Below are 27,031 nucleotides of genomic sequence, written 5' to 3' on the forward strand. Positions count from 1 at the left end.
GAAAGCGAGAGAGCAGCTTTTAGGTGGGTACGATTTGACGAAATTGCCCCTTCACGTGAGGGGCACGTGACCAAAACATGACGAGCGTTAAAGAAATTTGACAGAAAATCACAATTGTCTTTGAATTGCTCAAAAGTGAAAGTACAAGAACAAAATTGACCAAATCAAAACTACAAGGGTTAAGGTGATAAAAATGGCAAACTACAGAACCAAAAGTAACCTTTTGCCTTTATTTTTAATCCGGCCCTCGCGATGATTTCACTCCCAGTAAAACCCACCCGAGCCTTCTTCTGCTTTTCAATTTCAATTCTACTTGGTTCCTTTTCTTCTGTTTTCACCCCTTCTTCTTCCCCACCCCCAAAAACCTGCAAAAATCCTCCACTTCCCTACCAGCCCTCCCTAACCTCTATTATTTATTTACTTCTGCAGCTTGAGCTCTAATAAATTATACAAAACAAAATGAATGGCTGAGAAAATCAATTGGGAAATTCAGAGCCAGAGGCAAAAGCCATGGGCAACAAGATCGCTCGAACGACTCAAGTCTCGGCGTCGGAATACTACCTGCACGACCTGCCGTCCTCCTATAACCTCGTCCTGAAGGAGGTTCTAGGCCGAGGCCGCTTCTTCAAGTCCATTGAGTGCAAGCACGACGAGGGTTTGGTCCTCGTCAAGGTCTACTTCAAGCGCGGCGACTCCATCGATCTCCGTGAGTACGAGCGCAGGCTCTTCCACATCAAGGAGACCTTCCGTGCTCTTGATCACCCTCACGTTTGGCCCTTCCAGGTTCTTTTCAATTTCTTCTTCCACTTTTGTTTGGTTGTTTAGAAACTCAAATGGAAAATTGGGTTTCGTGAAATTACAAGTGTTTAACAAGTTCATAGAGTTATGTGTTATGATTAAGGAACGTAATTTTTGCTGAAACTGTTGGATTCTGTTTGGGAGCTGAGAAAATTTGATGTTTCTAACTCTAAGAGTTCTAATTTTATTGGGTTAATTTTATTTTAAGCAATTATTTAGAGTTGGCATTGCTTGATTTAGTTATATGGCCTCCCTGCTGTTTCCTCTTTGCAGTTTTGGCAAGAGACAGATAAAGCCGCTTACCTTGTAAGGCAATACTTCTTCAATAATCTGCATGACCGATTAAGCACACGACCTTTTCTCAGTCTCATCGAGAAGAAATGGTTGGCTTTTCAGGTCTCTCTCTCTCTCTCTCTCTCTCTCTCTCTCACTCTCCTCTCCCATCTTTTACATCTATGGTTCCTCTTACAATTTTATGTTCTTGTGCTTGCTGTGCAGTTACTTCTTGCTCTGAAGCAGTGCCACGACAAAGGCATATGTCATGGTGAGTTCAGTTAGTTGAGGAACTTCACCAGTGCCCTTTTTTCAATGTCATATTAATGGGGTTGGTTTTCTGTTTGTTTTATTTATGTCATCTTAAGGCGATATTAAGTGTGAGAATGTGTTGGTGACTTCTTGGAATTGGCTCTACCTTGCTGACTTTGCATCTTTCAAACCCACTTACATACCATACGACGACCCTTCAGATTTCTCATTTTTCTTTGACACTGGAGGAAGAAGGCTTTGTTATCTTGCTCCTGAGGTATGCTTTTTGTATCTTTCTTCTTCACTTTTCTTGCATTTCTTTATCAAGGAGGTGCATAATTTTGTCCATTTGCGTAAGTTGTAGCATATATGTATATATGTAGTCCCCTTCTATTGATGGACCCCTCAAATAAGGGACACCTTTTAGGGTTCTCTATGAATTTTTTTTCAACAATCCAAATCGTCTATTTTTGTAAGTCTACATTCATAGATCATCCTTGCAAAAAATTAGACAAATCGGAAACCTTTTCGACGTCCAATTGTGTCCTACAAAATCAATTAACACGATGCTTCAAAAAATTATTAAAATTTCAATAACTCAATTGACTGGTCAAATGATATCGGATTGAAGTGATTTTTTGTAGAGATGATCTTTGAATAATTATCTAAAAAATAGACGGATTGAATTAGTGAAATGCAATGCAGGGTGAGCCCTACAAGGATGTCCCTCAAATACGCTTATTTGAGGGATCCCTCAATGGAAGCTCTCTGTATATATATAAAACCTGAGCATTTCATAAGTGGTTTATAGACAGATTGTAGTCATAGTATCAAGGTTGATTGGAGTGGTTTTGTGAAATTGATACCGTGTCTGCGATCCTAGAACTGAAATTTGAGCAGTTCTACAAACTACAATGTATTGCATATTATAGTAATCAGTCCCGATCTCTTGGACCACAGGAGTCCAAGAGATTGTGGTCACTCACCGTAGGATATTAATCCAATGGTTCAAAAAAGTTTCTTAAAAGGAGTGCAAGAGTGAGTGAACCGTTGAATTTACATCTAACAGTGAGTGATCACAAATCTCTTGGACCCCTGGAGTCCAAGAGATCAGGACTGTTATAGTAATATGACTTAGCAGTATTCTAGACTACAATCTATTTAACACACTTGGCTTTCTATAACATCTTCTTATGCATTAAAATTTGTTGAAGAATTTTTTGCTGCATCTTTTAGGAGTCAGGTAAGAAGTTTCACCACTAACGTTGAGAGGGATCTTAATGTTTCTAACACTAACCAGTGACCATATAGACATACCTCTTGTGACACGGTTATATTATTAATTGTATTCAAATGGCTTCAATTTCCAGAGATTTTATGAGCATGGAGGTGAGATGCAGGTTGCACAAGATGCACCATTGAGGCCATCTATGGACATCTTTGCTGTAGGGTGAGCTTTTGTCGCATTAGCATTTTGACCCCATTGAAATTCCAGTACCATCGTGATTATTATTTTTGCTTGATAGACTACATCATATCCATGACACTGATTTAGGTGTGTAATTGCTGAGCTTTTCCTTGAGGGTCAGCCACTATTCGAACTCTCTCAACTTCTTGCTTATCGTAGAGGGCAATATGATCCTACCCAACTTCTTGAAAAGGTTCTCTCTCTCTCTCTCTCTCTCTCTCTCTCTCTCCCCGCAAGCCCTCTTCCCCTTACTAAGTATACAATTCTGTTCGAGTTCTTATCACATCTCTTTCCATAAAGTATTGAATTACTCTTTATCATGTTGCCTCTTGAACTTTATTTTTTGACAACCCTCTTTTCTTTTGTTGCATCTTTTGCTCAAATCTCTCCTTACTGATATGTATTCTTTTACTTTCTTCATTTATGCAGATACCAGATTCTGGGATTCGCAAGATGATACTTCATATGATTCAGTTGGAACCAGAGTTGCGACTCTCTGCTGATAGCTACCTGCAAGAGTATACCACCATTGTGTTTCCAAGTTACTTCTCTCCGTTTCTGCATAATTTTCATTGTTTCTGGAATCCACTTCATTCAGATATGAGGGTAAAAAATGTTGTTACTTTTTTTTTTTTTTTTTTGGTGTGAAAAAAAGAAGTTTTATATTAAAGATTTTCCACTTACTTAGTGCACAATGCCACTTACTTAGTGCACATTAAAGTATTCACAACTCCGTAATTATTGTATGTAGGTTGCACTTTGCCAGAGTGTTTTCCATGAGATACTTAAACAAATGATGAGCAATAGGTCAACTGAGGACACTGGAACTGGACTTGGAACTCCTCCAAATGCCAATGCCATTAGTGATAAAACTTCTCAGGAGGTCGTTACAATGCAGAACAAGAATTTTGCAAAGGGCTCGATTAGAAAGAGAGAAGAGATAGGTAAAGGCTTAAAATGTGATCAATTTGAACTTCTTGGTGATATCAATACCCTTCTCAGGGATGTTAAACAAAGTAATCATTATTCTGTTTCCAAGCCAGTGTTAGACGATAATCCTGATTCTACATTTTCCCAAAATCTCGGAAACTATGGGATGCAGTCTCCTGGTGAATTACTTCAGTCTATCTCCAATGCATTTAGAAGAAATGATCATCCATTTATGAAAAAGATTACACTAAATGATTTGAATTCATTGATGTCCAAGTATGACAGCCAATCAGATACCTTTGGCATGCCTTTTCTGCCGTTGCCTGAAGACAGTATGAGATGTGAGGGGATGGTTCTGATTACCTCTTTGCTCTGTTCCTGCATACGCAATGTAAAATTGCCTCATTTAAGGAGGAGGGCCATACTGTTGCTCAAATCGTCTGCCTTGTATATTGATGACGAAGATCGTTTGCAACGTGTAATTCCATATGTTGTTGCAATGCTTTCAGATCCAGCTGCAATTGTGCGTTGTGCTGCCTTGGAGACGTTGTGTGACATTCTCCCTTTAGTCCGAGATTTTCCTCCCAGTGATGCAAAAATTTTTCCAGAGTATATTCTGCCAATGCTCTCTATGCTTCCTGATGATCCAGAGGAAAGCGTGAGGATATGTTATGCCAGTAATATAGCTAAACTGGCACTAACTGCTTATGGGTTCTTGATTCACTCAATAAGCTTGAGTGAGGCTGGGGTACTTGATGAATTAAGTTCTGCCAAAAAGCCACTGGCATCATCTAGTGAGACATCTGGTCAACTTCAGAGGGTAAACAGCGATGCACAGCTTGCAATGTTGAGGAAGTCCATAGCTGAGGTCATTCAAGAACTTGTTATGGGTCCAAAGCAAACTCCAAATATCAGGAGGGCACTCCTTCAGGACATTAGCAACCTATGCTGCTTCTTTGGCCAGAGACAGAGTAATGACTTTTTGTTACCCATTCTCCCCGCTTTTCTGAATGATCGCGATGAGCAGCTTAGAGCAGTATTCTATGGGCAAATTGTTTATGTATGCTTCTTTGTGGGTCAAAGAAGTGTGGAAGAATATCTTTTACCTTATATTGAGCAGGCAGTAAGTGATGTTACAGAGGCTGTCATTGTCAATGCATTGGACTGTTTGGCCATTTTGTGCAAAAGTGGTTTCTTGCGAAAGAGGATACTTCTTGAAATGATTGAGCGTGCCTTTCCATTGTTATGTTATCCTAGTCAATGGGTAAGAAGGTCAGCTGTCACTTTTATTGCGGCCAGCAGTGACTGCTTAGGTGCCGTAGATTCCTATGTTTTTCTTGCCCCTGTTATTCGGCCTCTACTTCGCAGGCAGCCAGCATCTCTAGCTTCTGAAAAGGCTCTCCTTGCATGTTTAAAACCTCCAGTCTCAAGACAGGTTTTTTACCAAGTTCTAGAAAATGCAAGGAGTTCAGACATGTTGGAAAGACAGAGAAAGATATGGTACAACTCCTGGCCTCAATCTAAACAATGGGAAAGTGTGGATTTACTTCCGAAAGGGGTTGAGGAATTGAGTTCAACGAGGAACTGGCCCGACAAGCAACAAAATCCCGAGAATCAAAAACTTACTGGAAAGGCATTGCAACAAGCAGAGCTAACTGAATGTGAAGATGGTGAGGCTAAGTTGAGAAGTATGGGAAGCTTTACACGTGCTTCTAGTACAGTTGACATTCATGATCCTTTGTCCTCTGAAAAGTTGCAATTTTCAGGCTTTATGTGGCCACAGGGAAGTGGTGTGAATAGCTTCATGTGCGATAAATCATCAGTAGGCATACCTTTATACTCCTTTAGCATGGACAGGCGAGCAGTGGGAGTTCCTCCTGCAGCATCTGATTCTCCATCTCAAGTGAATTCTGTAGGACTTGGTGCATCATCCATGCCTTGGATGGATCCAGTAAATAAATCATTTAGTTTGGCTAGTTCTGTTCCAGCACCTAAGCTTGTGTCGGGATCATTCAACATGAGTAGTGGTTCCAAACAGTTTTATAGAGTCGTGCATGAGCCAGATGGTAGGGATAATGATCAAACAGCCTTTGCTAGTAGCAAGCTTCAAGATATGGGATTATCTGGCACTTCAAAAGGAAGTTCTATAGCTGCGGAAGATGCATCACCTCCAAGTGATATAACTGGATTGCCCTCTTCTGCACGAAATTCATCAATTCCAGATTCTGGTTGGAGGCCCCGTGGGGTGCTGGTTGCACATCTGCAAGAACATCGGTCTGCTGTCAATGACATAGCCATTTCAACTGATCATAGTTTTTTTGTGAGTGCATCTGATGATTCCACTGTCAAGGTGTGGGATTCTAGAAAGTTGGAAAAGGACATATCATTTCGGTCGAGGTTAACTTATCACCTTGAGGGAAGCCGTGCACTGTGCACTGCAATGCTCCGGGGCTCTGCTCAAGTTGTAGTTGGAGCATGTGATGGCATGATACATATGTTTTCTGTTGATTACATCTCCAGAGGTCTTGGTAATGTTGTTGAAAAGTATTCGGGTGTTGCTGATATCAAGAAGAAGGATATTAAGGAAGGTGCCATACTCAGCCTTTTGAATTTCTCTGCTGATAACTGTACAAATCAGATGGTTATGTACAGCACCCAAAATTGTGGGATCCATCTTTGGGATACAAGAATGAATACCAATTCTTGGACATTGAGAGCAACTCCTGAAGAGGGCTATGTTTCTTCACTGGTAACAGGACCTTGTGAAAATTGGTTTGTGTCCGGATCTTCAAGGGGTGTGCTTACTCTTTGGGATATGAGGTTCCTTATTCCTGTGAACTCATGGCAGTATTCTGCTGTTTGCCCTATTGAGAAGATGTGTCTTTTTCTTCCTCCTCCAAATACTTCTGCCTCTGCTGCTGCAAGACCCCTTGTTTATGTTGCTGCAGGTTGCAATGAAGTTTCTCTTTGGAATGCTGAAAATGGAAGCTGCCACCAGGTACATAGAAATTATCTCCTTTCAACTTTTACCTAGAAATCATCTTCTGTAAGCTTCTGTGGAAATTAGATATGGATGGCACTGGATAAGTTGATGCAATCGTATTAATAGCTTACAGCCCCCTGCTTGCGCTCTTTTTCAAAGTAATGAAGAAAACTGGAAGTAATGATCGGATCCTATTTTATAGTGGCAGAACGGATTTGATAAATTATTAATTGAGTCAACAGGCAGAATGTGGTGTCATCCATGCATTTTCTTTTAGGTTGAAATTGGAAGGTTTGCTGGTTTTGTGCTGCGATTTACCAAAATTTTCAACTTCTTTTCTTCAGACTAGCTGAATGCTAGTATATGAATCTCTTATGGTTCAGACTTATGCTTTCCAACTCATAAACCACGTTTGATGTAACCTATGAAAATGGAAAAACAGGAGGTGCTTAAGTTTTGATTAAGAAAAAAAAATTAAATTGCACGGACAAAACTATCAGGTGCCTCTCGGCCCCGGGGTGGTCTCTGGTATATCTGTGATGTAGCCAAAGCTTATCAAACTTTTCAGATGCTTATTGTTATTTTTATTTTTTCTATGTACGTAAGTTCCTTTTTTTGCCCTTATCTACCTACATTAGTTCAAATGTTGTGATATTCAACTTTATCTCCCAGTTCATACCTATAATTATTCAATCTTCTTTTTTTCAGGTGTTGAGAGTGGCAAGTTATGAAAGTGATGCTGAAACATCTGAAGTGCCTTGGGCCTTGGCTAGATCATCAAGTAAAAATTCTAAACCAGATCTGAGACGGAATGTCAATCCCCACTACAGAGTTGATGAACTAAACGAACCCCCTCCTCGTCTTCCTGGCATCCGTTCATTGCTGCCCTTACCTGGGGGTGATTTGTTAACTGGAGGAACCGACTTGAAAATACGTCGATGGGATCATTACAGGTTTGTTGCAAATTCATTATTATTTGCTTGATGTAGTGAAGGTTGTGTAGTGGTTTAATTGGCCGTATATTGCAGTCCTGATCGAAGTTACTCCATCTGTGGGCCAAACTTGAAGGGAGTTGGAAATGATGATTTCTATGCGACAAGATCTAGTTTTGGTGTGCAAGTTGTGCAGGTATAATTTGTCGATTGTAGTATTATTTCAGGGTTCTATGAATTTAGGTCCTGGCAGAGTGGTGAGGTCGATCTATAGTTTGTGCATGCAGAAATTATGTTATGAGAGGGGAAGCTTTTGTTCTACTTATTTTTCCCTCCGAAAACCAAAGTTAAATGACTTGGTAGTTTCAAAGAATCGTTGGGAAATCGGGCGATAGAATGTGCTTGTTTTCATTAGTTTTACATTATAAGTTGCTCAAATAATTAGTCATAGGTCTCCCCTTGATTGTTCTATTCTGTTCTGGGTCTTAATGTCGTGTTTTAACAAGCAGGACACCAGATCAGTTGCTAAGCTGTAGAAAGTTATTATTACTGTTGTAATTTTGTTATGTAGATTTTCATGATTCTTCTTTCTTTTCTTTTCTCTTTTTTTTTTTTTTTTTTTGGGTGAAAAAAATAGGAGACAAAGAGACGACCTCTAACGTCAAAGCTCACAGCCAAGGCAGTACTTGCGGCTGCTGCCACTGATTCTGCTGGCTGCCACCGTGATTCTATTCTGTCATTGGCCTCGGTTAAGTTAAACCAGAGACACTTAATATCGAGCAGTAGAGATGGGGCAATCAAGGTTTGGAAGTAATTGACATAATCATACCTTTTTCTGTTGTACATACATAGCACAATGCTAGTGAAGTTGTACATTATATATTTATGAAAAGCTTAGACTCCCATTTAGCTATTCCTAACCGGTTGTACATATGTTTGAGTCATACCCTGCTTGATTTCAGAGTTTGTATACATGTAGGAATAGATAGGAAGTCAAATTATTGATGTGTTTCATTGATGTTTCCAGTTGAAATGCATAATTAAAAAATTGTGTAAATTTGGGCATACTTGTGAATTTGTGATTCCACATTCAAAGTTTGGCTGCATTGTTACTTGGTCTCTTGTTTTGGAAGGATGCGGGTTTGGATATTATAGTTTATTTCCTTGTCATGGTGCGTTGGTACAGCATGAATTGCTCCTTCATTTGCTCCTCCTGACAATCCAATTCACTCCAATCCTAGGCACAAAACAAGCCCTTCCTGTGTTTGGTGTTTCATGGCATAAGAAGCCGGATAATGTTAAAAAATGAGCCCCAATTTTGACAGCCCAGCCTACAGTTCATCTTTTTGTTGCTCGATCGAATCTTATCCTTTTTAGCTTGAACAGCACAACCTCATTATATTTTGTTATATTTTGATCTCAATATCTTCCGACCTAACATTTAGTAACAAATCCAACTAAAAACACGAAATGCAGTTGGAAATGAAATTCAAAAACCTGTAGGATGAAACCATTAAAGTTTCACAATTTAAGGCTGGGTCAAAGTTTTAAACGAAAACCAGAAACAGTAAGAGACCCGACATTGTAGTCACTGGTCGGCAACACCAAGGAAATTGTGGATCGATTGCAGGTTTAAGTTTTGTTTGGGTTTTATTGCTTAGCTTACTTCGGGTTTTCTGAGCACGTGATGGACAAGCAAGGTAAGTGGCTGTAATAGAAATTATTGGTGTTTTCATTAGGTGCAAGGGGCTTCTATCTCAAGTAGTTAAGATTATTTATTCCTGCACCCGAGATCCTAGAGTCGAACAAGGAGATTGGACCTTGTCCATGTGGTTTGCAAACAAAACACCTCTTACCACTGAGGTAAACACCCACTGGCTAATGTGGTTGTTTTTAGTATAGTACGTGTATGGAATTAAAGCATTTAAAGCATGACCATTCAGCTTGCATGACGTGTTCATAGATGAGAGTGAGAGTTTCAAATGTTTTCTCACAAACGGCATTGAGGAATATTTTGTTCTGCATGTATAAGCCTAAGGAACACCTTGGGAAGGCAGAAAAGTAGAAGAAAAGGCACAGGTAAAAGAGTTCAAAGGAAAGGAGGTAAAACGACACAAGGGAAAGGGAAAGGGAAAGGCCCTCTCCTAAGCCCAACAAGGGGTTGCATGGTACCTAGGGAGGGCATGACTAAAATATTTGAACGTAAGGGAGAATCAAACTTAAGAACTCAGAGCCTATCCTCATTACGGCTTCATTTGTGTTTCTAAGCGAGCATCCGAAGTAAGCATGGGTGATGGGCGTTGGAGAAGGCTAGAACAGATCCATTATCAACTCCGTTAGTGTTTAAGAATTTTATTTCTGTTATGTTTCGTTATTATGATTATTTAAATGACGTACATGATTTCGGGGATGTTTCATATCATGTACGTAAATGAAAATGAATTCATTGAATTAATTGCAAATTACAAGGATTCATGTAACTCAATATCTAACTTTGGCAACAGAAAAAAAAAAAAAAATGTATCTCCATATCTAACGAGTTCAGAAGAACCATCACTGCAATTAGTTTCTTTCTATAAATAAAAGTAACGACCTAATGAGGCCACATACAAAACTCTTTGCGCCACTTCACAGACTAATGTAAAGTGTCAACGGCTATCCAGATCTCATGAAGACTTCAACGACATGTTTTTCCGAAATGATCTACACCCCTTTGCAACATTTCAGACTCACCAATGGCGTGAGCGGCTATGTAGATTCAATGAAGACTTCAACCATCTACAAGAACCCCCTTAAAGGAAAAGATTTGTATTCCTATATACTATCCCACTCTACCAAATACTATATACCAACTGGGTTATATTTATGCCCATTTCTAAAGTTACACAACATTATCTCATCGAGAAAATGTTATTTCTTTCACCCAATGCTGCACCTAATAATCATATTCTAATGAAGAAATGTCCAGCCCGCTCCAAATCACGAGTCTTTTGGTCTTTCCTATTAGTGATGAAGAAGACTTCTTTTTTCCGAAGGAGATATTGCTTAGAGCATCCTACGCACCATCTTCTAGATCAGTAGTACTCATCAGTTTTCACCAACCACCTTATGGCAGCAGCTCCGTCTTCCAGATCAGTAATCACAATCAACCAGACTGACGTTTTGATCTTCTGCGTTTCCCAAGAAGTTTCAGCATGTTGTCAGTGACATCAGGAGGGGAGTTGTTCTCTTCATCACGACTATTGTCTGAGGTGTGAGTCAACCAGGCCAGTGCTTCTATAGCAGCATCCCTTTCTGCAAGCTGCTTATTTTTCTTGGGTTTCCCAACAAATTGCATGCCCTTGAACTCCACCAATGCTCTGAATTCATTCGACTTAAGGTGCTTTGTTTTATATTTTGGAGGGGAGTGTCCTGCTCTCATCAACAGAGTTTGTAGCAAACTCTTAGGATTGGTTCCGTCTTTTGTGAATCTGCTGTTATCACCAGACTCCTTTGGCCTCTTGCTGTCACGGCCAAATACAAATCTTCCTTCACATTGATCTCCGGATACTAGCTCTTGAACAGCAAGCATAAGGTACTTCCCTTCCTTGTGAATATCAAGGCTAGGATCTTGAAGCTGCATCATTGCAGGGGATTATCACCCATAAAATCTGGAATTACTTGTTTTTTCTTGTTGTGGCCTTTAACACAGTTAATATATTTGTAAACCAGGATTTCAGCCCAGTCCTAAAGGCCACAACAAAATAGCAGAATATCAAACAACAAATATGGTAGGTTCTTTACAAATAAATGCCTAATATTGTCGATGCATGCCAGGTAGCATTTTCTAAAACCACATGAAGAATAGGTGGAAGAAAACAAGATGATTCATAAAGTTCCCAAAGATATTGAACATTTTGAAAACATAAGAATACTTCTTTGACCTTCTTCATCAAATTTTTGCAATGAACATAGTTCAGGAAACACCAAAAGAGAAACTTCAAACAACTAATTATGTTCATCCACGCAAGTTCCATCCTATAATAAACCTAAGCACAGCAACACCCACAAAGTCACACCTAATCATCTAAAGAATTGCAAAACTAAAGTACAAGATTAATGCAATGTGCTTTTTATGAATGCAAGATTAGGGAGAAGTGTTAGTATCTGCATAGTATTTTGTTGAAGAAGCTTTAATTCCTGACTCACCTTCTTTTGAATAAGCTCATTAAGTTCTTCCTTAAGCTTCAAATAGCAGTCCACCAAACTAGGATCCATGAAGAAGTCAATATAACCTTCCAACATTCTCAAATGCCCAGCCTAAGGATGGAAAAAAAGAAAAAGAAACAGGAAAGGAGCAAAGTATAGATTATAAAATCATGGCAGTCAATTTCCTACAATTGAATTAACTCAGGGTTACATAATATGATTGAATAATCACCTGGACCCCATGGTTCAAGGAACCACCAAAAAGGATCAGTATTGAATCGGATACACCGGTGGAATCACGTATGAAAACAGTATTGACCTTTACTTTTTCACCAAAGACCAGCCAGGGGTAGGGAATTGTTTGGTAACGTGCATTCACAGAATTCTGAAAATAGGACCATACGATTAAGTACTGGGAACTACAATTTTTTTAGCACGGCAGCCATAAGTAACACGTAACACTACCAGACTGGTAGAAAATCTCTTCACATAATAAAACACTTTTATCTATTCAAAACTTGCATGATGATTTAAATTCTCACATCCAATAAATGCTCACTCCATAAATTTGAAAAGAATAATTCCTAGGGTAAAACTTTGAATGTAGATCATTAATTCCATGAGAGTTGACTGACCCAGATTGATATGATGATATCCAGCAAAATATTAATGATGACTATGACAAAGAAAAGGATCATTCACCATTTGACCTATGTGCATGTGAACACAGCAAGTGAACTGGCATACGGTGCATACAGAAATGTATTTACTCTTTGGCATGCAAGTAGACCGGCTCGTGCACAACAGAAAGTGATTAAAACATAAATGCGAACCCAACACATAATAGTAGAAATGCCAAATGAATTTTAATGAGTTATTCCAGCATTACATATACTTGAAAAACAGTATAACAATTTCAAAACGTGAAGTTCTATAGCAAATGTTATCAAATTGCCAGATAGAGTTAAAAAAGTGAACAATTCCTCTATTGTATGTACACAGTAGACAGTAAGTCTACCTATGTTTTATTAGAATCCAAACAGAGCAGTCACATGCTAACTAAGCAAATCCTCCAACCCACAACCAAATGGTAATTGATTGGAGAGGCTCAGGTTGTCATATACTGCGGGTCTTGACATACCCGATGTATGACTTATATTCTCATGTGTGGCCGGACTGAGCCAAACAGGTGGATCAAGTATATTCGATGATGTGGAGCACAAGTGGCCAAACTGGGCCTGACACGTGGATGAATTGTCTGCTCTGATGCCATGCTAGAGTTAGAGCATCCAACTCATGATCATACCCGATGTGGGATTAATATTCTCACCACATATGAATATACCACATTGTATAGAAAACAGCCTCTCATCCAGACTACCAACCATACCTCTTCACAGACATCAAAACTTGTTTGTTTTAGGAAAGATCAAAATCAAGCCCAAGTTAGATTCAAAATCTCATTCTAAATATGTCAGCAATAATTAATTATATATAAAACTTTTCTTTTTCTTATAATAAGAATTAATTATATATAAAAGGACTTCATCAGTTGCCCAGATTCTAATTCAACAAAGTAAAACATTTTATCCACCACCCACCTACAGTTCCAATTTATTTCGCAAAGTATTAAAAATTTAGTTTGGACAAGGCATTGCAACTTACAGCATATAGTAAAACCTGGCCATCATCCATCGTTTTGAAAGACATGGATGTCTCTCGGTGCTGCAGACATGGTAAGAAGATACAATTGTCAACAAAACTGAGAATGTAAGGATTAGCCAATGAAAAAACATTTTCAAATTGAGAAACCATACCACTACAGACGCTATTCCAGGGAAAAGTCCAGAACATATGATTGCACGAACCAAGGACTGGTTGTGACTTAGCTTGTTGTTAATGCTTGCATCTGCATCCACCAAGCCAGCATCTCTCAAAATGTAGTTAAACTGCTTCCGAAGAGAATGAATAGCCTGAAGTGTTTGGGCAGAAAGGAAATTTCTCCAGCAGTATTCATACGCTGATCCTTCTCGTTCTGCATCTTTCCATCCTTCATATGCACGAACAAGAGCCATATGATCACTGTAATCTTTTGCAGAGAATCTAGATTTTGCTGTCCCTGCTAACTGTCAGAGAGAGGGGAAGAGAGAGGAAAACCTAATCAGTGACGTTCATCAGAGTGGATTTTACTTGATCCTATCAATGATTTCATGCATCAATATGGGTATTTAAATATTGATTTTGGTTTAATTGTTTAACTAACTAGGTGTGTGCAATCGGACACTATACTTTGTATGGAAGTGGTTTATATTATAATTTTATTTTTCTGTTTCTGGTTTGAACAATCGCTTTCTCATCGTATGGGTATGTACTAAACTACTGTAACAATGTTAACTTTTTATATGAACCTATATGGGGAAGCATGCATTTGAACAGAATAGCTATCAGAAATTTGATGGAAAAACTGAAATTTGGTCCTAAATCTGTTTCAGGTTTTTGCTCTCTTGCACCCCAGTTTTTAAATTGAGTGAGAATATGAATTACATGAATAACATTAGTAGATAGTAGATTTTCAGACTGAAGTAGATGGTACACGGTTATTGAACTTTTCAAAACTGGGTATCATCCTATATGGTTTGGTTGCAAGAATTGTACTTTCAATATTGCTCTATTGGGTTTGCAGAACCAGAACAGAGATGAATTTTATGCAACTACATGAATATATGCTCCTCCATTAGACCAAGTTCTGTTTCCTTTAGACTAATGTTAGTGCAGTGTGAGAAACAAACATCAGGGTATATTGCCCCGCACTATTAACATGGGTTTCGAATGAATGTAAGAATCTCCACACGATGGGTAGGGTTTGTGTAACTTACAGCTAACAAGTCTATTTGATTCTATCAGAGGTAATAATATAAGATCTTTGCATAGCCAAGGAATAGACTTTGATGGACTAACTGTTATCATTGAATTTTGTACTTACATCCTTTTTGTCTTGAGGCAAAAGGAAAGGATCTCTGACGCTAAGCCCAGACACTATTGTAAGAACAGGATCAAAGCAATGAAACACGGCACCCATAATCAGCATTTTCCCTAGTTTGGGATCTACTGGAAGTATTGACAAATATTTTCCTGATCAAGAAACAAACATGACAGAACAAAGGGCAGAAATCTTAGTAAGTAGAAAGCTAATAAGGGAATCCAGTTACACATTAACTAGTACAGCTTTCATCTCGGAAACAGACTAACCGAGACTTGTCAAATTTTCATTATCATCTAATGCCCCAATCGATGTAAGAAAGCCAATGGCATTTTGAACCTGTCATGCATTGAATTTGTCAACCTGTGTGATTAACTAAGGTAATTCATAAAATAAAATAAGCAAGCCACTCAATACCGAAAAACAAAATGGAAAGCAGAGGGCCCATATAATCTGTGAAAACACAAAACTACTTTTAACTCAACGGAAATTATGCAATGTGAGGAACGTTTAAGATAGAACTAAAACTGACTGATTTTGGGACAGGTGAAGTTCTGAGCTGTGTACTAAGATCCAAATGTAGATGTTATTAGTTTAATAATAGAAGCAGGTATGTGTAAATCATAAGACCGTCGATTTCACTATTAATGATTCTCAATTTCACTGCTCACTGTTGGCAATCAATCATCAAATCCTTTTTTTTCTCCTTTGATAAGTATTATTTTTTATGAAGGTGCCTATATTTAACCCAACTTCTTCATAATACCCAACCTACTATATAAACCCAACTATTTTTTTAAAAATTTAACCCATCTTCCGAAATACCTCCATTAATACCGAAACCATTCTGTACCCACAAAAAGTAGTTACCCACCCATCTTACACCACTGAAAAACACCACCCAGACAAGAACACTCACTGCCAAACCCCACCCGAGTAATGTTTGACAGTCAAAAACCATAATCATGTCTTTACTTTTAGTTCTGGTCATGATAAAGGGTTTCTAAATTGGGTTTTTTTCACCCGTATTCGGTTCTGGTTTGTTGTAATGCAAATGAGTGGCTCAGTAGTCAGCCACTGCTCTTGAAGGAGGTTTGGTAGGCAACCACTGAACAAATACATTTTTTTTTTTTGGATATATGTTGTATGGTTGCTGGCTGCCAAAGGTTCCATAGATTTTGAACAAAAACGAAAGTTAGATGGCGTGTTCAGTCCTGTTGTTCATCTTCAATTGTATGACTATCAATTTTCTATTCCTTCTGTAAGGAAAGGGGGTATCTAAAGATTGAATTAATAAACTAATTTCTGAGGGTGGTGTAAGATTCCCATTTTCATTGGTCCTAAATGAAGATTATGCCACCACAAAAAATAAAAAAGTTGGAAATCGTCCTGTAGTTCATAAACAGTGTGGACTATAAAATCAAAACTGTTCCATTATTTCCAGATTATAAATTTATGGAATATAAGAGACAAAGCTTGATATGGAAGAATTTCAAACAAAATCAATTGTATACATGCTTACATGGTAGAGCCATACTAACTACTTTTATATGCAGATTATAATATGCCAAGAGAGAATAAAACAAAAACAGCAGAAATAAACAAGAGACAACCCTCTTTGACTAAGTACCAAGGATTGAAATATCGGCCGACACACCGATATTGGGGGGTAAGGCCATATCTTCCCCTGTATCGACGATATATCCCCAATAAGTGCGATATCCCCGATATTTCCTGATACCCATTACAGAACCCAAAAAAAATTCAGAAGTTTTAACGGCAATTGAAGCAAATTGAAACCCAAAAATAGCTAATCCTTGCCCACAACCCTATAATTTATTAATATGAAGAATCTATGCACAGTCCACTGCCCACATATCAGAGGACACGGTGATCAGTTTTGGATCTATGAGCATAGGAATTAGACCTAGTACTAACTCAAATGAATATTATGATGGCTATGGTTATGTCATGTCTAATTATAGTGGAACTAGTTATGGAGCTCAAGATGATGAAACAGATTATGGACCTACTAGTTGGGTTAATCCTTCCTAACTATCCCATATATGGGAGGACAGTAGGGAGCTCAAGAGAGACCTATGTGCACCATGTTCAAACATGGCTTACAAACTGCTCGGGTTACATGACTTGGTATGACTATTGTATGAATCTTGATGGTTGTTCCTCATTGTTTGAACCTCATAGGAGCTCTTCAATTATGTAGATGGACACTTATCTAAATTGTAATCCAATGTTTAAACAAACTACGGATTTATGCATGGTTTATTCATTCTAATCAACATTTTATTTTCAAACTTTTGATTAACGCACATTACATACCACTAATATTTCATCATATGTATATCTTATTATTAGTAAATTTTGAGTTTTATTTATTCAATACATTCATTGATAATGTACATAACATCCATGAAAGTTTTACATCAAAATTATGTGTTTCAATGCCTATATCTGTCATTTTTGTTGAGTTTTTCCTGATACCTAAAACAATAACGATATATCCCCCGAAATATCTGTAAATTGGAGGCCCGATATTATCTGCACGGCCGATATTTTAATCCTTGGTGAGAAGAGTAAAAAGTTAATAAAAGAAATATATAAAATGAAGGCAGAATACATCATCTAATCATTTATGCCATACATATGGACACTGAATAGAATTATTAGACAGCCTAAAATATTCATTGGGCAGAAACACTTACAGCAAGTGGTTCCGGTGGCTGCAAGGCAGCTGACAAGAATTCCCCTATACTAGGAACCTGCAGACTTTTAATTTGCAAGCAGAGAGAGTTTAAAGGAGTTCTGAGAAGTTCAGGAAGTTGATATTCCGCAAAAGCATGATAAACACATCTGGGGTAAAGGTGGAAGCATTCGCCTGGCTGCACCCGACCAGCCCTGCCCCTTCTCTGCAACCAAGTAATGCCACAAGGCAAAAGAAATCCTTTTGCATATTAGATGCACAGATGTGGGAAAGCAAACTACAAATAGAGATGAAAGACAATGTCAATGAGATGCCAATGACATTCAGAAAGCAATATATATAAGTATCTACTGTAATGCTGGCTCTTCAAACCATTCAATGTTTTTTAAAATACCAGGGGTGAATGAATAATGCCAAGTGCTAGGCAAAGCCACATATAATCCTGGCCAACCAAACACCATCACCTGCTAATCAGTAACCATATCCATTGACTTCATTCACATGTCATGATCAAAATCAGTTTATAAGTTAGCATTTTTTACTTTAATGAGCCTGCAACATCCGAATGGAGGAAAAAAAACTCATTGAATTATAATGAAACAGAATCTAGTGCCTGCATATAGAAAATGCTTGGTTAAGTGGCCTAAGGTATAAAAAGACTTACTTGCCGAGCAGATGCTTGCGATATCCAAGAAGGTAGTAGACAAGGTGTATTATTCAAAGCATCATATGAGGTCTCTTTTGCTTTTCCACAATCAACGACAAAAACCACATCATTGATTGTAATGCTTGCTTCTGCCATATTTGTAGCAAGAACTACTTTACGAACATTAGGAGGTGGTCTTCCAAATATGAGTTTCTGGGGGAAAAGAAAGGTGATGAGTAATAGCATAACCACATTATCGAATGAAGTGTCCGTCATGTTAAAGTATATACAAGAGATCGCATATTATAGGCAAAGTCCGAAGGCGGAGGGAGAGAATTCTTTCTTTTACTATATCCTCATTTTGCACACCTTCGTAGAACAAATTTTCCATACAAAGAAACAGAACAATAAATACCCTTATATGTAACTACTGCACTAACTGGCAAGCAAACAAACAATAAGCTACTAGACACACACATTGACACCGGGATATCTAAAGCTTCATAAGTTAATGCGCAAATCCTAGTGCAGAATAGCAGATATAGAAATAAACTAACCTGTTCGGATGTCGCCATTGACCCATGGCAAGTTATTAGCAAAACCCTGTTAGGATCACCTAAAAGGGGATGAGCCTTAAGTTGATCCCTCAAACAGCTGATATCCTCCCACCCAGTCATGAACACTAGAACAGCACCTGGTCGTTCCTTTCGACATATATGGCATAAAACTGCCTCGATTAAATTAAATCCAATGCAATCAGGTGTCCAACATGATAGTGAATCACGCGCCCTGGGGCTATAACTCTCAAAGCTTGATTTATTAAGAGCATCCTGCATAAAAGTAACAAGATAGGTTAGATCACACCAACTTCATACATAGCTTCAAAATTACATCTAGAGCTCTTTGTTTTTCCCATATTAACTCATATTATATTGCAAAACATAACAATGGAAAGAAATCAATGGGAGCAATAGTTTGTTTTTGTTTTGTATTAGGCAATAAATAGAACAATTCAAAAGAGTAGATAATGAAAGTCTATTAACACGTGGGAGCACGTATGGATGGAGAGTCCCAAGATCATTTAAACTATTAGGCAATGCTTTAATTCCCCGATATGGGATTCACACTCTCAACAAGAACAAAGAGGCAAGAACGATAATCGTCACTAAATGATTGTGAAGATTCCACAAGAACTATTAATGATGCTACTGCAAATAACCCTACCAAAACTTTGTATTACAATTTGCATGCATTCAAACTTGAAAATTTCAAATAATTCTGAAAGTTCCATGAAAGCCATTTCGAAATAGCATCATACCTCAACTAGAGCAGTAATCTGGTTTTTCCTTTTTCGAGGCACTAACTGCTTCTGTGTTTTCCACATTTTGTCTTGGCCATAATCATCAATTTGGTTGAAAGAGGTCAACTTATACCCAGTCATTTCAAGTACATCTTCTAAAAAGTGTGCTTTGACTGGATATGTAAAGCCCTGAATAGCATACAAATGCATTAGCATTGATATGGGGCAAAGAATTACATGAGAGATTCTTTACATTACTTGATGGTAGAGAATAAGGAATAGAATCAGAACAGCTGCCTGCAATACTTGTAACCCCAACTAATTCTTATTTTCCAATATGAAACAAAAGAAACATTTATTAATATTTAATACATTAATGTCACATCAGTTACCACAAGGGCATTGCTTTAACACTAAGATTCCATATTTAGTAACCACTATTTTTATTCACTTGCAGCAGAACCTGCCAAATTCATGACACTTTTCTGATGCAGCACAAATTTCTGGTCATTGTCGCTTACACAGCACCATACATACATTTGCAAGCAGTTAAACATAAAGTGCATGAATAACATGAATCAATATATACCCTGAATAAACTCAGAATTTAGCTAACCGGAATGTGAATTGTTGGTGCTCCTCCAAAATAATTTGAAAATAGCTCAGCATTCAGAGTGGCACTCATTAAAACCAATCTTAAATCCCGACGGCGTGGAAGCAGATCCTTCAACACAATCAATAAGAAGTCTGCAATAAACAGTTATAGAAGGGGAAAAAATTAAATTAAGCTAGGCTGCTACTTCTGCACTATCAGACATTAACATGGATATGTATGGAAGTGCACCTTCATTCATGCCTCGCTCATGAATCTCATCAACGAAAACATGGGTTATACCATTCAGGTTGCGATCACTCAACAGACGGCGAAGTAAAATACCACTGGTACAGAAAAGCAGATGGGTATTTTTTCCCTTCATTCCCTCCAATCGAACTTTATAACCAACCTACCAAAAAAATCTCTGTTGTGGTATAGCAGCAGAATAAAGAAGCTTTCAATTTAAAACTCTGGGTCTTTTTCCTTCTTTAAAGTAAATAAATTCACAGTGTGTGTGTGCCTGCATCTATCATCTATGTCTATGGTTTGATGGAGACGAGACTCACTGTCTCACCAAGAGGCTCTCCCCTCTCTGCTGACACTCTTTCTGCAACAGCCATAGCAGATATTCTTCGAGGCTGTGTACAAATGATGCTACAGAATGCTCCACGGCCAGATTCTATTTCTGACTCTAGTATATATTGAGGAAGTTGAGTGGTCTTACCACATCCAGTCTCTCCAGAAATCACTATTACCTATCATCATACGAACTTATTGGGAATTCTGGTGGATAAAAAATAGGAAAAACAGTACAGAAGAAGTATGTTCATTAATAGTTAAGATAACAAAGAAGATCACAGCCCATTGATCACAAGAATTAGAGTTTCTTCTTTTTGGTCTGAAAAAGAATTAGAGTACCTATTCCATAACAAGCACAAACTGTTGCATGACAAAGAAAAATGGTTTCCAGCATATAGATGACCTAGATAAAATACAATCCCCTCAAACATCTATATCTATAACTAAGTAATAAGAAGGTATCAATAGACACCATTATTTTTTTCCTCTTGATTGAGTGTTGCTTGTTCATGTTGTACAGCTATTGGGTCTTACTCTCGTAAGCTGCGGGAACATGTTTTGTGGACTCCTTGTCCACATTGTTTGTATCTTTCACCTTTTTTCAGTTACATAAAAAAAAAAAAAAATCAGTCTTGAAGACTATCCGAAATTCAGAAAAACTACATGGGAGGAATCTATTATAATAAACTGCATATGCATTATATGTCAAATTATTTCATATATTTCTACCATTTTAAGTTTCTACTAAATTTTCAGGCCAATTAAATAGTTACTGCTAAGTTCTTTAGTAAACAACAAAAGTAAGAAATTAATAAGTGTTTTTTGTTTATGAATTCTTATTTCTTTTTAGCAGTGCCCACACTTAAACTAGTTAAGAATAGAAAGAATAAAAACACACCAAAACATGGTTAGATGAGATGAAGCTACACGTTGTATAATTAAACCTGATTTTGTGCAATTGCTTGCAGCAACCTTTCATTCTCCTTGAAAGCCGGTAGTGATTTGCGGAAGTCTAGCATCTTCTTGCCTTCAGGTGATTCCTTTAAATCAAAAAGAAACTTGTTGGAAAAGAGACCAGAATCATTAGCATCGTATTATTATTACCTTCAACTTTATCACAGATAATTGATGGCACATCTCTAGCACTACATGAACGCAGACCTGGCTCGAGGTGCATCATGAAGTTATTCAAAATCTCACTTTAAGTTGTTATGAGAATTTTTAGATGGATAGCAAGCAACTCCATCCATGCAAATGTTTGAGAATGGAGATGAGATCCAGTAGGCACAACGCAAAATTAAAGGAACAGGAGTCATTATTATGCATAGCTAAAGAAGAACTATAAGGGCGCTTCAAATAATGCAGATAAAATTATGCTAATAGAAGCAGTGAGACATTTCCATGTTTCCTTTGATTTCCTTTATTTTTGTCAAGATCAAAATGGAGAATTTCGAACATAAACAAAAGAGCAACAGGTTACAGCCAATTTATTAGGATACAAAAGGCAAGTGAATGATACCTGCCAAGCTCTTTGCATATTACGCATCCGCAAACTCCTCCTCTGAAGAACCTTCTCCATGACAGACCCATCTAGAAGAGAATCGGCATTCTCATCAGGAATTGCATTTTCAAGCTGATCAAGGTGCTCAGAGTCACCTCTATTGTCGGTGAACTTTCCAGAGTTTAACCGGACTCGATCAAGGTGTTCCTGCAGCAAACCCTCTACCCTCCTTTGCAAACCAAGAGGGATAACCACCTGCCCATATTGATCACAATATCAAATTCTCCCCATAAAACCACTCCCAACAGATACTACAAATTATTTCTGCTTTCAAAGAATTTTCAAGAAGAGAACATGACACTACCTCCCTTTGTGGCCGCTTATCATCCAAATCTGGCCTGTAGTTTGGAAGAGGAATCTTGCTGGCAACCACCACTTTCCCATATATTTCACTAAGAGTAAGTAGAGTTCAATAAGAAATTTCTTCTCTCCGGCAATGATTAACAAAACAGTAAGAAAAGAACAAAACTTAAGGTTTCACTTTCTTAGTCATACCAATAAAGTCCCATCCTTTTGGCGAGGTTCGATATCTGCTCATAGTCTCTCCTATCCCTCTTATCTCTGGATACAATCTCTTGGTCCTTTTCGCTGCGCAACAGCAAGCTCATTTTCCATTTCCACTCGTCAATGTTCGCCACCGAAGATGATGCCTACAATCGAGTATCAACCAAATGTTCTTCATCAATATATGTACATATTTCTAAGCACAAAACTTCCACCCATGACTTTTCAGGCATTTTCTCTGCAGCCAAACAGAGGATAACAACAATAACAATATGAAATTTGACAGAGAATAACCTTTTGGCCCTCGAAATCGCACTCGTACTCGTCGTCAGAGAACTGCTCGGCAGCGTAGCCGCAAAACCCACGCTTGGAAACAAGGAATCCGCCATTGGAGATTGAGGAAGAAGAAGAAGAGTGCAGAAGTAGTAAGGCGAGGTATCGAGTGTGTGTGCGGTAAAATGGATAACAAGCGTTATTCTTGTTGGAGACTGCCTTGAGAAGAAGACCCACTGCTGCTCTCGAGCTACGCATCTTCTAAGGCATCTCCGTTTTCATTTTCTGAGTTAAAGACGAAAGGGAATTGGAAGAGAATGAGAGTCGAGAGCTACAGGGTTTTGCAGACAGAGTGAAAGGGAAGCAGGAGATTTACTGACAAAAACGAACAAAAAAAATAAAGATTTACGGTGGTTTTGTTTGTTTTTGTTTTTTTATAAGATGATTTTAGGTTAAGAAAAATTGACATATATATTCAGTAAACTGTAAACATAAAACATAATCAGAAATACTCACTTTCCAAAGTTAAAATACCCATTTGTAAGGCTCATTTGAAAAAACTCAAATTCAGAAAAAAAAAATCAAAAATACCCACATAAAAAAAATTGTTATATAACTAAAAGAAAATTGTAGAAACAATTGAAAAGCAGAGAAAAACAATAGAATTTGTGTCAATCAACTTATATCTCTCATCCTGATAAGACCTCTTATTTATAAGCTTACAATGATATGAAGACATTAACAACTTATAAATTACAAGCTCATAACTATGATATTTAGTGCATACATAGAATTAAAAATGGTGAATGCTAGGTATGTGGTGGTCATCCATGCATTTAGAACAAATTTGAGGTTTTAAAGTCTCTCTCTCTCTCTCTCTCTCTCTCTCTCTCTCTCTCCTTTTCATTTGAGAATTAGGATTTCTTATTTTCTTATTTTAATTTCAATTTTTTTAGATATTAAAAATAGTTTAGAGTTCAATACCAAAAAAGCTTTTAGATCCTAAAATTAGTATTTAAAAAAAATCATGTTTTAAAAAAAAATCTTGATTTTTTAATTCCCTTTTTTAGCAGGATACCAAAAAGACCCTAAATTGCCCTTCATATAAATACTTCAATATTGATCGTTTATCTCCGCTCAAAAATTCATTAGTTTTATGAACCCAAATCTTCTCTCCTGGTGAAGGTGTGAAGGTCTTTGACTCTCCAATTTTTCTTCGGTCCTCATATGTACATTTGGCAATTTAAATTTTTAGAATATAATTGAGTGACTTTAAAAATCCAATTGTAACCTTCTAAAAGGAGTAACTGGTTAATTTGTTTGAAAATACACCATGTGACAGACTTGTGTTTGCTTTCCAAATCAAGCTTGACTCTTGGTTGAGAATGGGCATTCGCAGCTTCCTAAAGTAAAATCAGAGTGGACTTTCTCTTGCTTGGTTCATCGTCATCTTCTTCTTCTTTTGAGCAAAGTCCAAACCCTAAGTTGAGAACGTATGTAACGAAGAACTCACCTGATCGCCTCTCCATCGAATCCATGCCAAGCCTCAAAGTCAACAACTTGTGTAACGAAGAACCCAGATGATCTCGTGAATGTGGGTCACTGTTGATAGAAATCTTCAATGTATGTAGGATCGAAATTGAATTTATTTTCGAGTAATATTGGGAAATTTTATGTGATGTATTCTAAGTTTGAGTTATTGGACAAGACATTCCCTTGGCATTGGTAAACATTTCTTTTTTTAGGTTGTTAGATATTGATATGAGACGGTGAGATGACAGTTTGTGGCCATAATGTGCATTTGTTAGTATAATTTGGCAGCTATAGATGAAATGGGGTTTGGATCGGTTTGCAATATTCAAAAGTGTCTTCTCGAGTTTTAGTAATGAGAAAATGACAACTATAGATGAAATGGGGTTGGACCGGTTTGCAGACTTGCATGCCCTTGGTTGTTTAGATCTCTTTGTTTATTTGTGGTAGCAAACTTTAACGTGTACAACAACTCGAGCATGGATGTGATGTTGAGGCTAGTGGTTGGTGCAAGAGGATGGACAAAAGCGCAACTAGTGAAGTGTATGTTGGGAAAGATGGAAAAGTATGGTTGCCTCAAGTCCGCCAAAGAATTGATGAAACAATTAAAGCAAACAATAAATTCCGAGTGGGATTTGTTTTATTTACATTGGGGACTCTGCTCTACCCACCATTGGGTGAAGAAAGTTCGAGTTCGAATTTCGGGACCCAAAGGAAATATATAAAAATATAAAATTGGGCCAGGGTTGCTTGTTATTTCTTCAGGTGTTTTGTCTTGATTCCATTGTGTAGGACATAACACATGTTGACAAGTCAGTTTTTGTAACATACCGTGTTGATTTTTTCGTTTTAATATTCGAAATTTTATTATAAATTACACTTTTACCCCTGAAAATTTTGACTTTTTTTGTAAATTCTTGATAGAAATGAGTTTTGACAATTTTCTTTGCATCATTACGTAGAGCTCATTCTCACAAGTTCGTAGACACGTACTACGAATAAATTGGAGTTATAACAAGAAAGTTATGTTCAACGGAAGTTAGGGACAATTTCATAATTTTAAAATTGATTTTTTATATATATAAAAAAAAAACCTAGACAGCTGGCCCAATGAGAGTAGTGCACATTCTCTCTCTTCCGTCTCTTTCTCTCTCTCTCCCATCACTCCCTCTCTCTCCTCCCTTGTGTGCCATAGCATAGCCCAAGTTTCCAAGCCATTTTTCATCACCTTCAGGGAAATTATTCATCTCCTCCTTCACAAATCACCCCAAAGACCTGACCTTAAAAACCAAGGAATAAGCTAGATCTTTTATCTGAAAATTCCAGATCTCTCCCCCTCCAATACTAGATTTTCGAGAGCCACACTGGTCGTTTTCGACCAATATTGGATGTGGTTCCTTCATCAAAAACCTGCCCCTCCCTATCCTCTACCTTTTTCCAAAATATCGAACCCATTAGCTTGTCGTCGAACCTAAATCCGCTAGAAAACCTTGAATTTAAGGCATGTTAGGACCTTTTTTTTTTCTGCCGAGCCAAGATTAGAACTTTATCTTCTCATCTTGCTTGATATTTTGGTATAGGTCTTAAACGACGATTTAGAATGACGGTATGTCGAATTGACTAGATTCCTTCAGATTGGTCCTATTTTTGGATATGTGTTACTTGTATCATCAGGAGTGTGTAAGAACTTACGAATCTAGAATCGGAGGTGTTGATCTTTTGGATCAATAGTTCCACAGTTAAGGTTGTCCATTGAGGTCCGATTGTGTTGTGGAAGATGATCTGACCGTTGGATCGTAACCAAACTCTTGGGACGTCTTTAATGTAGTGTTGTTGACCTTTAGGAATTTCCACACTGTCTTAGCCTTGGAGAACACTTGAGACGATTCGAATGTTTTGGTTAGGGATGAAGGGAATTTATTGAGTAGGGATTTCTAAATCCCATGAAGCTATGAGAAAACAAATCATCTAGCATATACATATCTAAATATGAAATCAAATGAAGTGGACGCAAGACTAAAAGCTAGAGTTTCATACAAGTCTCATTTTAGGTCATAATCTTTCTAGGCTTATGAAAACTTGCACCATTGACACTAATATCAAATATTAAAGAGAGTGTAGAAAGAAGACATACCCTTGGAGAAAATCTGGAAACCAAGGATGGTGTTTAAGTAGAGGGATTGGTCCCTTAGATGTTGATTCTCCACTTTGGTCTCCAAATAGACACAATGGTGTTGTGCCTTCCCAAAGAATCTTCACCAAGGATGGAGGAGAATAGGAGAATAAGAAAGCTTGGAGAGAAGAAGAGTGCTAGGCGCTTTTTCTCCAAGTGGATGCCTAAGAGAGAAGGGAGGAGGCTTGATGTTTCCTCTTTTCCTAAATGTCTAACTTGAAACCCTAAGGAGGTGTGGAGCTATGGCATTCTATTTATAGAGCCTTATTTGTGTCACACTATTTGACACATGAGCATAAAGCCCATGTGTGCTGCACCCCTTCATCCCTTGACCATTTTGGGCT

The 27,031-nt window shown here is 37.8% G+C and overlaps 2 protein-coding genes across 3 annotated transcripts; one reads left to right on the forward strand and one right to left on the reverse strand.

Annotated features, from left to right (window-relative positions):
* Positions 230-8,755, forward strand: LOC18786270 (phosphoinositide 3-kinase regulatory subunit 4). Of its 2 annotated transcripts, XM_020557853.1 has the most exons (12): positions 293-783; positions 1,072-1,194; positions 1,297-1,342; positions 1,440-1,600; positions 2,694-2,773; positions 2,879-2,984; positions 3,221-3,397; positions 3,543-3,735; positions 3,835-6,719; positions 7,413-7,657; positions 7,733-7,832; positions 8,274-8,450. In XM_020557853.1, the coding sequence occupies exons 1-12, from the start codon at positions 511-513 to the stop codon at positions 8,448-8,450; spliced, it is 4,566 nt and encodes a 1,521-aa protein (XP_020413442.1). In that variant the 5' UTR covers positions 293-510. The 2 variants fall into 2 exon arrangements, with proteins under 2 accessions (XP_020413441.1, XP_020413442.1); XM_020557852.1 differs by having other exon boundaries at positions 230-783; positions 3,543-6,719; positions 8,274-8,755.
* LOC18785439 (DExH-box ATP-dependent RNA helicase DExH3) lies at positions 10,061-23,683 on the reverse strand. Its single transcript, XM_007218848.2, has 19 exons — positions 23,006-23,683; positions 22,703-22,857; positions 22,512-22,599; positions 22,166-22,402; positions 21,591-21,686; positions 20,634-20,822; positions 20,317-20,476; positions 20,089-20,219; positions 19,491-19,661; positions 18,730-19,002; positions 18,191-18,385; positions 17,528-17,731; positions 15,074-15,143; positions 14,808-14,956; positions 13,642-13,950; positions 13,490-13,549; positions 12,057-12,209; positions 11,825-11,935; positions 10,061-11,252 (listed from the first exon to the last, which is right to left on the reverse strand). Exons 1-19 carry the CDS (start codon positions 23,240-23,242, stop codon positions 10,782-10,784), a joined length of 3,459 nt encoding a protein of 1,152 aa, XP_007218910.2. The 5' UTR covers positions 23,243-23,683; the 3' UTR covers positions 10,061-10,781.

This window comes from Prunus persica, chromosome G2 (assembly GCF_000346465.2).
Source record: "Prunus persica cultivar Lovell chromosome G2, Prunus_persica_NCBIv2, whole genome shotgun sequence".
Taxonomy (NCBI): Eukaryota; Viridiplantae; Streptophyta; class Magnoliopsida; order Rosales; family Rosaceae; genus Prunus; species Prunus persica.

Coding starts and splice junctions, on each gene's coding strand:
- LOC18785439 (XM_007218848.2), bottom strand. CDS start 23,242: ATGCGTAGCTCGAGAGCAGCAGTGGGTCTTCTTCTCAAGGCAGTCTCC. Junction 21,687..22,165: donor ATATGCAAAGAGCTTGGCAG/GTATCATTCACT, acceptor TTTGATTTAAAG/GAATCACCTGAAGGCAAGAA. Junction 13,951..14,807: donor TGCCTCAAGACAAAAAGGAT/GTAAGTACAAAA, acceptor TCTCTCTGACAG/TTAGCAGGGACAGCAAAATC.
- LOC18786270 (XM_020557852.1), top strand. CDS start 511: ATGGGCAACAAGATCGCTCGAACGACTCAAGTCTCGGCGTCGGAATAC. Junction 1,343..1,439: donor CGACAAAGGCATATGTCATG/GTGAGTTCAGTT, acceptor TGTCATCTTAAG/GCGATATTAAGTGTGAGAAT. Junction 7,658..7,732: donor CGTCGATGGGATCATTACAG/GTTTGTTGCAAA, acceptor CGTATATTGCAG/TCCTGATCGAAGTTACTCCA.